The sequence below is a fragment of the Alosa alosa genome, chromosome 21, assembly GCF_017589495.1.
Source record: "Alosa alosa isolate M-15738 ecotype Scorff River chromosome 21, AALO_Geno_1.1, whole genome shotgun sequence".
Classification (NCBI taxonomy): domain Eukaryota; kingdom Metazoa; phylum Chordata; class Actinopteri; order Clupeiformes; family Clupeidae; genus Alosa; species Alosa alosa.
This window is the reverse complement of record NC_063209.1, coordinates 4,764,245-4,777,257: the sequence shown is the minus strand read 5'-3', so window position 1 is coordinate 4,777,257 and position 13,013 is coordinate 4,764,245. Positions and strand designations below refer to the sequence as shown.

The 13,013-nt window shown below is 39.8% G+C and overlaps 1 protein-coding gene across 1 annotated transcript; it reads right to left on the bottom strand.

Annotated features, from left to right (window-relative positions):
- Window positions 1–552: 552 nt before the first annotated feature.
- On the bottom strand, window positions 553–12,034 carry tgfbi (transforming growth factor, beta-induced). Its single transcript, XM_048231049.1, has 17 exons — window positions 11,865–12,034; window positions 11,480–11,578; window positions 7,609–7,673; window positions 7,291–7,448; window positions 6,865–7,029; window positions 6,626–6,772; window positions 6,222–6,363; window positions 5,679–5,891; window positions 5,435–5,572; window positions 5,200–5,342; window positions 4,434–4,570; window positions 3,837–3,967; window positions 3,445–3,569; window positions 2,892–2,994; window positions 2,726–2,787; window positions 1,659–1,683; window positions 553–1,233 (listed from the first exon to the last, which is right to left on the bottom strand). Exons 1-17 carry the CDS (start codon window positions 11,978–11,980, stop codon window positions 1,172–1,174), a joined length of 2,031 nt encoding a protein of 676 aa, XP_048087006.1. The 5' UTR covers window positions 11,981–12,034; the 3' UTR covers window positions 553–1,171.
- Window positions 12,035–13,013: the final 979 nt, after the last annotated feature.

The following is a 13,013-nucleotide window of genomic DNA, read 5'->3' as shown; positions in this document are numbered from 1 at the left end:
TGTACATATATTTCCCTTTTCTGTAATGTTGACTGGCAAAGTACCCCACAGCATCGGTCCCTCCAGATATTTCCTTCCTATAAAAGGGTTCCCATTATCAACAGTGTAGAGGACTAATACTCAAGACTTTGAGTGCCTCACAGAATAGTGGATTAAAGCCATAGGGTGTTGTGGAAAAAAGGGAAAACAAGCAAACATAAATAATAGCCTGATGGTGTTACTTCATACAAGGTTCAGCAATAATCTTTCTGGACATTTTTAGAAAAAGAAGAGAGAACCTTACGAAAACAGATGCCAAACCTTTGGTAAACTGTCAGTTAACAATTCTTCCCATTATTAATTGACTATGAATTCTTACAAAGTTGTGGTTTGTATACTGTATGTTTGTAGTTATTATTTTGTTAAATTTGATTTAGTCTAAACTGTTATTTGTAATGTTATGTAATGTTTATTGATGTCTTTGTAAACCACATTGTATGAAAGCGTCTGTGAAGTGCCATAAACATAAATACAGATATAAGAGGCCTGGAAAAATACCATGGTAACTCTTGATTAAAAAAATGAAATGTTTTATTTGAATATGTGCAGACATTGTTGCTTGATTCCACACATGACTGCCACAGTAATGTACAAATGGTTTGTGTGTTACTTTACTTTAAACTGATGAAAACACAGAGGATAAACAATTATCAAGGAGACATGATAAACACCTGCATTGGTATGTGCCCAAATAGCATTTTTGTTCCAGCTTAAACCATGCAAACATGCTACAGGTATTAAAACAAAACACAGTATACAATTCTCAAAATCTGTTCTGGATAAACATTCTTGAACTGAAAAACAAAAGTCACTTGAATGAATATTCAAAATTATCTAGCTATATGAAATCATATCAAATTGCTGTCTTTGGTTTATCATATAGTTCTTACATCAAACAAAGAAACTATCCAAATCTTGGCCTTTGTTATTTAAGTTCAAACAAATCATTTCTGACTGCTAAAATAGTTCCTTTTGTGTCTGTCAACATGTTCACTGTTTGTTGAACAGTTTTCACAAGAATAAACATCCTATCACCTGAAAGACCAAAATAAGCATATCGTCCATAAACCAAACACTACAAGTTCAAATATTGGAAGGTGAAGTTGATAATTATCCCCTTGCTTGAAAGGATTTACTGAACACGAGTCATTGTTTTACTGGACCGACTTCGCATAACCTTCTGGAAGAGATCGTCTGAAATAAAAATAATATGTATCATTTTCAATGCACATTTAGAAACACTTTGTTTTAGCTGTGATAACCAGACAAAAGTGAAGTCAACCAGGCAGATTGGGTTTACGCCAAGATTTGTTGGGAGTACACATTCCTGATCTTGGTAGGTTAGCTGTTTTGTGCAGACAAAGTGAAAATCCTTTTCAAAATCTGGCAAATGAATATCATATCATGGGAAAACCTTACACCTTAGGTCATGTAACAAAAGTGGTGGTCACATTTGGCCTTAATCTTAGGGACAAAATTGTTTGGTTGAGGATTAGTATCTGAGGATTTGCTTATGTTCAGTGCATTTTCAGTGAAGTTTTAGTTGATCCCTATTGCATTGACAATACAGGTGCCAACTGGATTGAATATCATTAAAGGTGAAACTTAAGAAAAATTACCATTTCTGAGGACTTGCGTGCCTGCCTGCAAAGAAAGCAAACAGAGGGCAATTACATATCAAACTGTTCAATACTCTGAAACACTGCAAACAATGGTGTGAGTTTAGCTGTTTGCTTCAAAATGTTATGGGATCTAATGGCCTGAAGGAATGTAATTTCTTGATGTAATGAAAATGAATGCCCTATATGCAGATGTAAAAGGATGTGATCAATTACTGATGAATGTGATCAGTGTTCCCACGGGTCATAACATTTCTGGAATATCATGACAATTTGATAAAGTCTATTCATGGACATGGAAAATCAGGGCATTTTATCATTTTTGGGGCAAAGTCATATGGCTGAATCCCAAAGTGAGCCCTGAGGACTAAGGACTAAAGACTCCCAGACTTAATTAATCTCAGGTGCAAGTGAGTGAGTGTGTGAGGCTACATGAGCTCAGATAGGTATAAATGGGATTGGGACAGCACCTCACGAGATCACATGTTACCATGGTGACGTTTAATAACAAAGATATTAACAAAGATAACGCTTTGAACTGTGGGTAATTCCCTTTGATGAAGTCTGCACTGATGCAGACTCACGGAAAGGCCTCGTTAAGTGTGTACTCAAACCCTCACGCCCTTTGAAATGTGACATTAGGACAGCCCTAAGCCCTTACGTATTTTGTGAGAACGCGCAGCAAAGTCCGTGAGTCTGTGAGTCCGGACTTTGGGATTGGGCCATGGAATATCAGGGGATTTTGTTGTAGCAGTTTAAAATGTCCTTGCCAAAATATGTTAATACAAATATATTTCCACACAGAATTCATGTATATCTCATTATTAGCTTTACTGCTTGTTTAAGTGGTTGTGGTTAGCCTAACCTTGTTTATTCAATGCCCATTTATTTGATACAACATTCTTGAACCATACGCAGCTACTCTGAAATTGTTGGTCGGTATATTGAACCATTCATGTCATGGAAATTCAGGCTTTTTGTCAGGGAAAGTCAGGGAGAAGTCATGGAATATTACATTTCACTTAGAGTGGGGACCCTGTGTGATTAGATAATGACCCAAGACTTACTTTCACTGCAGATGCACGTGTTATCACAGATCCAGCTGCTTGATCACTCTGAACCTTGGGAGCTGAAAGACATAAATGTGAACCATTGAATCAGGATTCTGTAACTTTCATGAAGTGATGGTAGATCTCACAATACTGTCAAATTGTTCAAAAGGGAGAGGCTTACGGAGTGGCTTAATGATTGTGTTTACGGCGTGAACAACCCCATTGGTGGCCATCAGATCAGCGTCTACAACCGGTACTCGGTTCACATACATGGTTTGGTTTCTCTGAAAGAGGTTACAAAATGACATGAGGCTCATAACTGGACCACTTCAAACAAGTCAGATATAGCATTTACCAATATGTCTTAAAATAACACTCACAAAAAAAAAACCCACAATGATGATGATGACACAATGATATTTCTGTTTTTCAGTGAAATCAGCCTTGAATTATGGCAATTTCTATATGGCGGCATTTCACTCTGGAAGTGGTTTTCATTGATGGAGGCTTATAGGAGCCTTAAGGTCCAAGCATACTTGTACGGATGTGGTCTACACACTGAACGGATGACGCAAAACTCATCATACGTCCAGTCTGTACAGCCTTTCTGTGCTGAAGCCAAATGAATCCAGTAGATGGGCGACACAACATCGTACAACATACATACAACATATGTTGATCGTACAACATATGCACTGCACAGAAGTATACTTGTTGCTTTATAGTTGACCTACCACACCCAGCTCCAGCCTCTCTCCCTGCAGGGGCTTCACCCGTGTGTGAGAGGTCACTCCGCCACTGACCAGGAGCCCCTCACCCATATGGTACTTCAGAGTGCTAGCAAGCTGCTGGGTGTTACCTATAAGCACACATCAATGTGAGGCTGGCAAATCAATGGGCACATGCATGACACAGGAAATAATTTAAGGTTCTAGAACTTTTTAGAATAGGAAGTTGTCTGGATTTAGAAGTAGGATTTAGAATTTAATAAGTAGCTCTTCCAAAGCAGGACAGTCATTTCAATTCAGTACTTGTTCAGCCCAGTCTTTTTTATGCTTTATGTATCACATTTTGTTTTAGAATGAAGTCAGCATGTTTGTGTTGGCAAGATAGTGAAATGCATTACTCATGAGTCTGTTGAGTTCAGCCGGGGGCATAGCCTTGAAGGCATCGTTGGTAGGCGCAAACACCGTGTAGGCACCCTGCTTGTTCAGCAGCTCAGTCATGCCCGCCTTCTGAATGGCGTCAACCACAGTGCTGAAATAAACAAGAGTGGCCATTAGAGAGCATGCTCAGAAAAAGACACAACAATGTCACAGACAGGGAAGCGGTGCACTGAATAACCTGAGTGAATGCTGGGACCAAGGACTGCCTTAGAACATGTTAATTCATGACTGCTGCGGAAAAGTGTTGAGCACGCTGACAATAAGTCTTTGAATGTGGGTGGGAATGTGCAGCTGCATATTCCCCTTCAGCTTTCTGCTCTGTTAAACCCATTACACCCGTTTTGCTTTGGATATTTCCCCTGCAGGGTATTTTCAGAGCTTTAGGGCTTCAAAAGAAAATTGCGAGATGCAAAGAAGAATTCTCAAGTCAAGCAACACCTGCAAGGTATCAACTTATGAGCATAAGATGATATCTTCACTTTCCTTTTGACTTCACTCCCTCAAGGCCAATACTAATCAGAGGGAAAGAATTAGGGAGGAGAGTAACTCCTTCTCACCTAAAACGATTATCTGCTTTCAGAACATCCATAACTGTTCCCATGGGTGGAGCAAGGACCTTGTCAACAGTGAACATGGTGGCGAAACGTCCAGTCTTATCATGTGCAGCAATGCAAGCATTTTCAATACACAGGTTCTGGGAGAGAGGGGAAAAGATTGTTACTCAAACCAGTCCTCACTGCAATGTTGTTTTATGTGAAGACTCATGATTCAAAAGTGGTCTGTGGAAAGAGTTAAGTCGATGCAGAGAGGATGTTTCCGGTGGTCTGTGAATTCCATTGCAAAGCAGAAATGTGAGAGCACTACACGTTTTATCCACCAGCCCTACCAGCACACAGAACATGACTGGAAAACACATGACACATACATAGAGGAATAGTCTTTGTATTTTTATGACAAGCACTGAACACTTATTGTGGGTATTTGTTCAACCTACTAAGAAATGAAAATTAGTGTATGATGTTTGAATATACTTTACTGTATGTTAAAGTTGAATGGTATTTAGCAGACACTGTTATCCAAAGCAACACGGACTAGCAATCGTGGGTTCGGTATGTAAATGTAACAAATTGCATTGTAAATAAATATTATGTTTCTTTTCACTTAGCAGACACCTTTATCCATAGCAATGTACAACAGAATAACAATAAAACACACCTTTAAAATATATAGCATAGTAATTTGCTCAATATTACATGTTCAGATGTTTTTTTAAATAACTTTTCCTTCAAGTTATATATAAAACCTTCAAGCAGGCCTACTTACATTTCTGTACACAAACACTCTCAGTTTAAGTCCTCCGAGGGTCTCCAGTTCCTGTCCATGATAAAGGCCCTTGGAAGAAAGCTGCTCTTTCACTAAGTGGTTCCTCATCAACTTCTTCTTCTCCTCAGTCATGGTCAAGCTGCCTGTGACCAAATTCCATGTGGTTGTGAGACAAAATCCCAAGGATGAAGAGCAAAAAGGCCCCTTTGACCAGCAAAACATTTTACAAGCATACCTTTGAAAGCATCATCCTGTGGGGCCAGCAGGGTAATGATCTCAGAGCCAGTAAGATGACTGGAAAGCCCTGCATCAACAAACATCTTGGTTGCTGTGGTGACTGTAGATCCCTCCATGAGCTCAATGAGTGTCTTAGCTTTGAAGATATACCGCACAGTTAGTCAGCAGTGTTAACCAGAAATGTATGAGGTAATTGTTCAGATATTTATGACCAACGCACACAGAGATGACAGGAAGCCAACCTGAATCAGGAATAAGGAGCTCATTAATATAGTGGACAACTCCATTGGTGCCCAGTTTGTCCTTCGACTGAATGATGGATTTGCCATTGAGGGTCATCTCATCTCCATCACAGCCCACCTCCAACACAGTGCCCTGCAGAGTTTCTAAGGGCATTCCTGACACAATGGACTCAGAGCAGTGCATATTCTTCAGGATGTGGTAATTCAGCATGTCTAGAGAGTGACGAGACAAGCCAGAGCAGGGAACAGTGTCAAGAACAGAAAATGATACTCTCTTCTGAATGAAATTACTTCAAAACAATGTAACATTGTTTTTTTAAGTAAAACAATAGATGCTTTGACCTGATAACATGATAGCTTACTATTACCTAATTTGCATTGTAAAATATCATATGGTTTCTGTGCTCCATGAAAACATAGAACATCATATTTTGATGGGAAAAGTGGTGAATAATGATTGACTGGTCCTTATCTTAGATATGTAAATGATACATTATCACACACAAAGTTCTTGTCCCAGTTTACTTGCTTAGAATAAATCACCTTTCAGGGCCACTGGGTCTCCCAAGATCCTGGTCAGAGTATCTGCAGGAATCTTCTCAAAGGCCTCATTTGTTGGGGCGAAGATAGTGTAGTGGCCTTCACTTTCCAGCATGGTGGTCAAACCTGCAGCAGCAACAGCAGTCTAAAAAGATAACAAACAAATGATAAATACTATTACAACATTTCAACTGATAGTATTGTTATCATGGTTACACTGAAATAAAAGGATTGACTTAGTATTATGTGGCACAAGGATCCCCTTCTAGAATGTGATATGTAGGATTTAAAAACAGACTATTCAAAGTAAATACCAATCTCAAATGTATTTTCTATATTGTCATTGTGTAACTTGTATAGTTTAAAAGTAATGAAAAAGTTTGAGACATGAAGAGCCTATGCTTTACACGCAATGTCTCCAGCTCATCATCGGTGTCAAGTAAACTGTTGACATCATTGGTGATGGCGGTGATGACTCTGTCCACGACATGCACAATTCCATTGGTCGCATGTTGGTCAGTCTTCACAAGGCGGGCACAATTCACTGTAACAACCTTTTAAAAGAAACAACATCTCATTACAGTACTGCAGCATATGTACTTGTGCTTCTACATGTCATCTCTCAATGCAGCTATCCAATACTCACTCCATTGGGATAATGATGGATGTGAACATCGAAGTCTTGATACATGGAGGGGAAGGCAGCGCCGTGCTTCAGGTCCTCGGAGGTCAGACGTCTGTTGACCATGTGGTAGTGCAGTGCATTCAGAAGCTCAATGTTGACATTGCTGACCAAGGCATCTAGAATTTCCTGCAAGCCGCATGAGATCCATCACATTCCATCATGGTGACCACATAAACAAGATTGCAGACCACAGATTGCCTCATCATGGAGATGTTGTACTGTTTTCTAGTGTTCCAAAACATGAGCATGAGTAAGGGGTCATTATAATTTTGTCATCAGATCAATTAGCCCTCAGATGAGAGGCTTACTTGCTGAAAGTTTTATGGAGTGGTAAAGTTTGAACCTTTTCCAGCCAGCTGTAGACTGTGGACGGATTCTAGTACTCACAGTTGGCAGGGCAGCCCAGGCCTCGTTGCTTGGGGCAAAGAATGTGAAGCTGCCAGGCCCCTCAATCTCTTCCCTCAGCTTGGCCCTGTCAGAGTACATTTGAGTGGTGGTGGCTCCAACCGCACCCAAAGTATTGTAGATGTTCACCAAGGGCAAGGCTGCAAAACACAAACAACACAATCATCCTTCCCATGTTGAAACAAACACATGGTTCTAACAGCAATACATATGAGAAAATAAGGCAAAACTGAACCACAAGCCAGGTTTGCACATATAGGCTGTGGCATTTCAAAGTGGAGGACACATCGTCTTCTTTACCTGCTGGGCAGCCCTTCTCTCCCGCTACCTTTTCATAACCAGGACAACACTCATAGCTGATCACCCTGTAGACACAAACATGCCACAAAATGACAATTTTACACAAAGTCAAAGATACTTTTATGAGCATGACATGCACTGTTACACTGTTATTTGCACCACCGCTTTCAATCCTCCGTCCTCTGCTGCAGTAGCATTTAAAAGTGTGATGCCAGCCTTCTGCCTGAAAGGCAATCATATCTATACAGTCCTGTTCTCCATTTTGTTCCCTTGTATTTCCATAATAAATCTGTGCTAGGCTTGAAATGGTCTGGGAAGGTCATAAAAAACTCATTTCCTTTGAGAGCACAGAAATCCAGAGACACAGAATTGGCCAGAGGAAACTCCTGAAAGGGAACAAAGGGACCAATACTGAAATAGTGTTTTGCCAGCATAAATAAATGGGAAATTCAAAACCATCTTTTGAGGGTGCACTGAATACAAACGTCAAAAGTTGAGGAGGCCCCGTATATACATATTTCAAACAAAGCTAACCACTGTGGTTATCACTTAGTTGTGCATCATAAAAGATGGTTCAACACAAGAACTATGTCTCCGGGCTATAATCTGGGCTGGACATTAATGGCTGCCCGGTTGCCTTGACTACCAAATTCTTACAAGTGGCAACCAGATTTGGTTGGCTTTAGTAACCAAAACCCCATGCCTGGTTGCCAAGCTGGCAACCACTTTTAAACACTTTTAAAAGTTAACGTTGAGCCCTACTATAATAGGATCACTTGCTTGGTGACAGAAGGAGACAGACATATAAATGTGCCCATAGAACATTATTCACATTTCTCCTCTTTTCTTTACAAAAGGTATAAAATGAAACTCATGTCATTTATTACAGTGGCTATGTTTCTTTTCTTCCAGGTTGTCAATCATCTCTAATAAAAACACAGACTTGGATTTAAGCGATCAGCTGCTAGGAACATAAAAAAGGAGTGTAAGGCTAAAGATGTAAGTCAAGACAAAGAGGACAATCCTGACATTCAGAGTGGGGGTAGCCTTGTAAAACAGGACTGGAAACCAGACTGAACTGATTATCAAAACAGATGGTAACTCAACTCCTGTTTGTTCTTTGCCAGCATAAACAAAGATGGTAGCTATGGATTTCTGACAAAATAAACAGATAGGCTGCACAATTCAAACACTGTGTACATTGAACTTCTAAATGGTGTGGTCCCTCACAAATGGTAAAAAAAGTGGGAAGTCGGCTTGAAAGATGCTTGAGAATGTGGAAAGTCTAGAAGAGCAGATTTCCAACTGTCATGAAGGCCTTGGCCTTTTCTGTAAATCTAGACCTTTACAACATGGAAAGTGAATTTAAATGCAATCCCACATCCAACAAAGGACCCAATCGGATTTTTTTTTTTATTGCAATTTATTTTGGTTGTCAGCTCCCGTTTAGAGGGAATTAAACAGACCATGTAATCTAGACTGTCAAAAATCGTGTCTGGCAAGGGGTAATGATTCCCTGAAGAAACAGCCAAAAGGACCAGGCCAGTGGAGAAGTAGGTAAGTTATTGGTCAAGAGGCCGGTTATTACTCTCCCCTCAAGTGACCTGGAAATAGCTTGCCTCACTGCAATGCCCATTATGAGCTGTGCACACAAAGACAGGGATTGTTCACACAGACTGCAACCCCTCACCCCACCCCACCCACCCCCACTCCCCCCTAAACTTCAAAACCCCTCGGAGGTTGTCTGTAAATCAACACAAATTCAACCTGATAATGATTAGAGTCTTGTTTTTACAAACCAGACTATTGTCCTGTCATATTTATTCTAGTCCTGATTGTTTATTGTTTATGCATTAACACATCAGGACTTTCTGTGACAAAACAATAGACCAAATAAAAACAAAACATTTGGTAACTTTTGGACGATTTGTGTGTTTTTAGAAACAATATAGATCCTCCACAGATTACTCTAAAGCTGTCATTTCCTAAGATGTCCAGTGCCTTGAGCTATGCCTGCTTCCTCTTTTACTTTCTGGGGAACAGCAATGAAAGAAACACTGTTGTGAAATGTAAAGTGGAAACGCACAAGACCTCCTCTGTTTCATAAGCTACCTCACACTTCATTTATGCTGATACTTCATTTTTTCAAGATGTGGTATGTTGGTTACATTTTTTTTTCTAAAATTGTGAAATTACTTACTTGAAAACATAATCCCATCACCCTTCTATGTTACACTGATATAGAATTCCCATGCCATGTTAAAATCCCATATCCAAGAACCACTCTCTACACCTCTAAGCCTGTGTCCATCAGTCAGGGTTGAGAACATTTTTTATGAGGAATTTGCAGCATGTCTGCCTCCAAGTGGAAAACCAGAGTGCTCCTTAAGAGGAAGTCAGCGAACAGCTCATACCCACTGACTAGCATCCTACACCTCCATGTTTCAGCCAAGTTGATAACTCCTTTGTTAATAAAAATACATTGTCAAGGTTATACCCCACCTCACAATGAAACAGTTCAACTGCTTTAATATACAAGACAAACTGCTGAGGGCCTCTAAGTCATTGGGTAAAGCCAGTTAAATCAAGAACTGAGGAAGGAATTGGAAGCTTTTTCAAAGCTTTTCAACTTAAAATTATACACCTGCCTTTTTCCCATGTGCCAACAACAAACACACTGTAAACAAAAGACTTGGACAACTTGTGAGACAAACTGACAAAAAAAAAAAAAAAAAAGTTGTTTATGGGCCTGTTTATGGGCACCGGCACATATTGAGAAAAAAAGACAAAAGCTATAGTTGTGATCTTAATGAATTTGAAACCCTGCAGATAAAAGTCAGTAGCATTCAACATAACTACATCAAACAGAGCTGACAGATACAAACAGTTACTTCCTTGCAACATATTCTAAAAATACCTCAGGTCAATACATCATCAAACCAGATCAGCTGGCAAAGCAGTTGAGGACTGGCTACGCTGAGACTGGTGGCTGTCTGCTAGAACAAACCAAACCCAAAACACCGGTGCATCACGGGTAGCCTCCAAACCCAAACTGCTACAGGCAACAGGTATTTTTTCCACACCTGAGTGTGGTAACTGCAGTAGACGCTAAATAATTATTTAATCAAGAACTATAGGCTACAAAACATACATGTACAGCATTTGAATTTAATTAATGGTAAAAGGGGAAGCTTTCCCCTTGATGGTTGGAGGTCAAAGCCTGACTTGAGTGACATTAATTGATGGTTCTAATAACTTTCATGTTCAACATTACTGAAGGCAACTTCACTGTTGACTCAGGGCGTAATTATGGTTTGCTACCAAGATGTTTGGGCACCAGTATGAGGAAAGAATTTAACTTTTTCAATCTCTTAAAAACAGTGGCCCCTATTTTTCATGCTTGTGTAAGTTCTCCATGTCTCGCATGCTGGCATTTTGGCTCCACAAAACACTATCATTAACCACATAGCTACATCACAGACTACCTTCCAGCATCAATTTAAAGCAGCCATGGGATCTAAGGGATACATTTTTCCAGGGGCATTTTAGAGGTCCTGACAGAGGATATTTTCAGGCTTAACTCTCATACTTCAGTGGAAACTCCCTGCTACTCTCGCAATATTTCTGCAAAATGCATTATCTGAATTAACAGAATCTCCACAACATGGCTAAAATAAAGGGGTTTCAATGTGTGAAAGTTCAGAATCCCATTAATGTGCATCCTAAAGTGCACTCCGTCAGCGGATTCAGAAGCGTAGCCTACATCGTGACTTTCTTGCAGACAATATTTCATCAGAAGCAGTGCAATGAAAAAGAAAGGCAAAGAAAGACAAAAGTTTTTTTCTGTGTGCGCTATCACACTTCAACTCACGTTGGCTTTCCACAGATCTTGCGATGATACCATTGTTTGCAGTTGGTGAAATACTTCTTATCCGTTCCCTGAATCTGCTGCATTGCACAGACGTTAGGGCTACAATGGGAAAAGATAGGTAAGATTCAAGTATCCCAAAAAAGGCACACACATAGCCTACAGAGCAGTTTTTTTTATTTGGAGACAGTTCTCTCATCTAATGATCTGTTGGGTATTAGCAGTCAATATCTTCAATATCTCTTTCAAACGCTGTATCAATGTTGATCAAACCGTAGCCTGTGAGAGTATCTGATAATGTCATGATTGCTTATATTTTTTTATTAACCATAACTACCTTAATCACTTTTAATTTCAACGGTAATTGATTAACGTTGATTAAACTTACCCATGCGCACGTCCTCTTATTCTGCTGTGCTGCAGAACTGATTGGTATGGCGACTTCGCAACACATATCGAAACAATTAAAGTTAGTGCCAGAGCCAACAACGTTAAGTGCTTCATTTTGATCCTCTGACCAGTACCGCTCCTCTCCACGCTGCAAACAAGTATAGCCTATGTTATAGGTGTCCACTGGAATAAATACTAAGGAGACTCCTTCCCATCAGGGAGGGGCTTGGGGCGGTGATATGAATAGGTAATATGAAACACTGCTCAGGGGAGGAAAATGATGACTTTTCTTCAGACTACTTGACAAGAACGTGTCTGGTTTTAAAATGATTTAAACCCCTCGTGAATGTTTGCCCGTGTTAATGTGGTCAATCTGACATAACACACTTTTCATTTGCAAACCTCTAAAACACATTTAAAAAATGGAAAAGTATGGAAAAGCAGGCCTAGAGAGGAGCCCAGATGAACACTGTATCTGCTTGTTTGAGCAGGGACATTATCTTATGGGCACTATGTGGATAGTACCAAATTTGGTGAGATGGTTACAAACAATTTGAAGAATTCTTTCCACATTATCCTTGAAGCCAACTTTTGCAAAGAGCCTCTCAATAGTTTAAGAGTATTGATAAAACAATTAAAACACCTTCACTGAACCATAAACACCTTCATTAAGCCATAAACACCTTCATTAAGCCATAAACTGTGGTCACCATGTGGTGTTTCCCCTAAAAGACAGATGAAGAATGCCATTTCAAGCATCACTGACACTGTCATGTTGAGAGGTCGAGAATGTAACCTCTCCGTTTGGTCCTGATCTTTGTAATTAAAAAATACTTCTGTAAATAGGTTCACATGAAAGGTCGACCCTCATTTTTATGGTCAGCTGACAGTAAACCGCAAATAAGTGCGCTCTGTTACACCCAAAGTGCTATTACACCAACTATGGTCTGTCTGTTTTGGACTGAAGTCTATGCTTATATTACATAACAGTAATGACATCATAATACGCACTTCTGTATTTAGTCAGCATAAACAAAGTCCACAGGTATTTCCCTGGTAGTTTAGTCCTTGGGTTAAGAAGCATTTTGTCCGTCATGCCGTAATACACAAGTGAATGCTACTTTTTGAGAATGCTGAACTGTGAAAA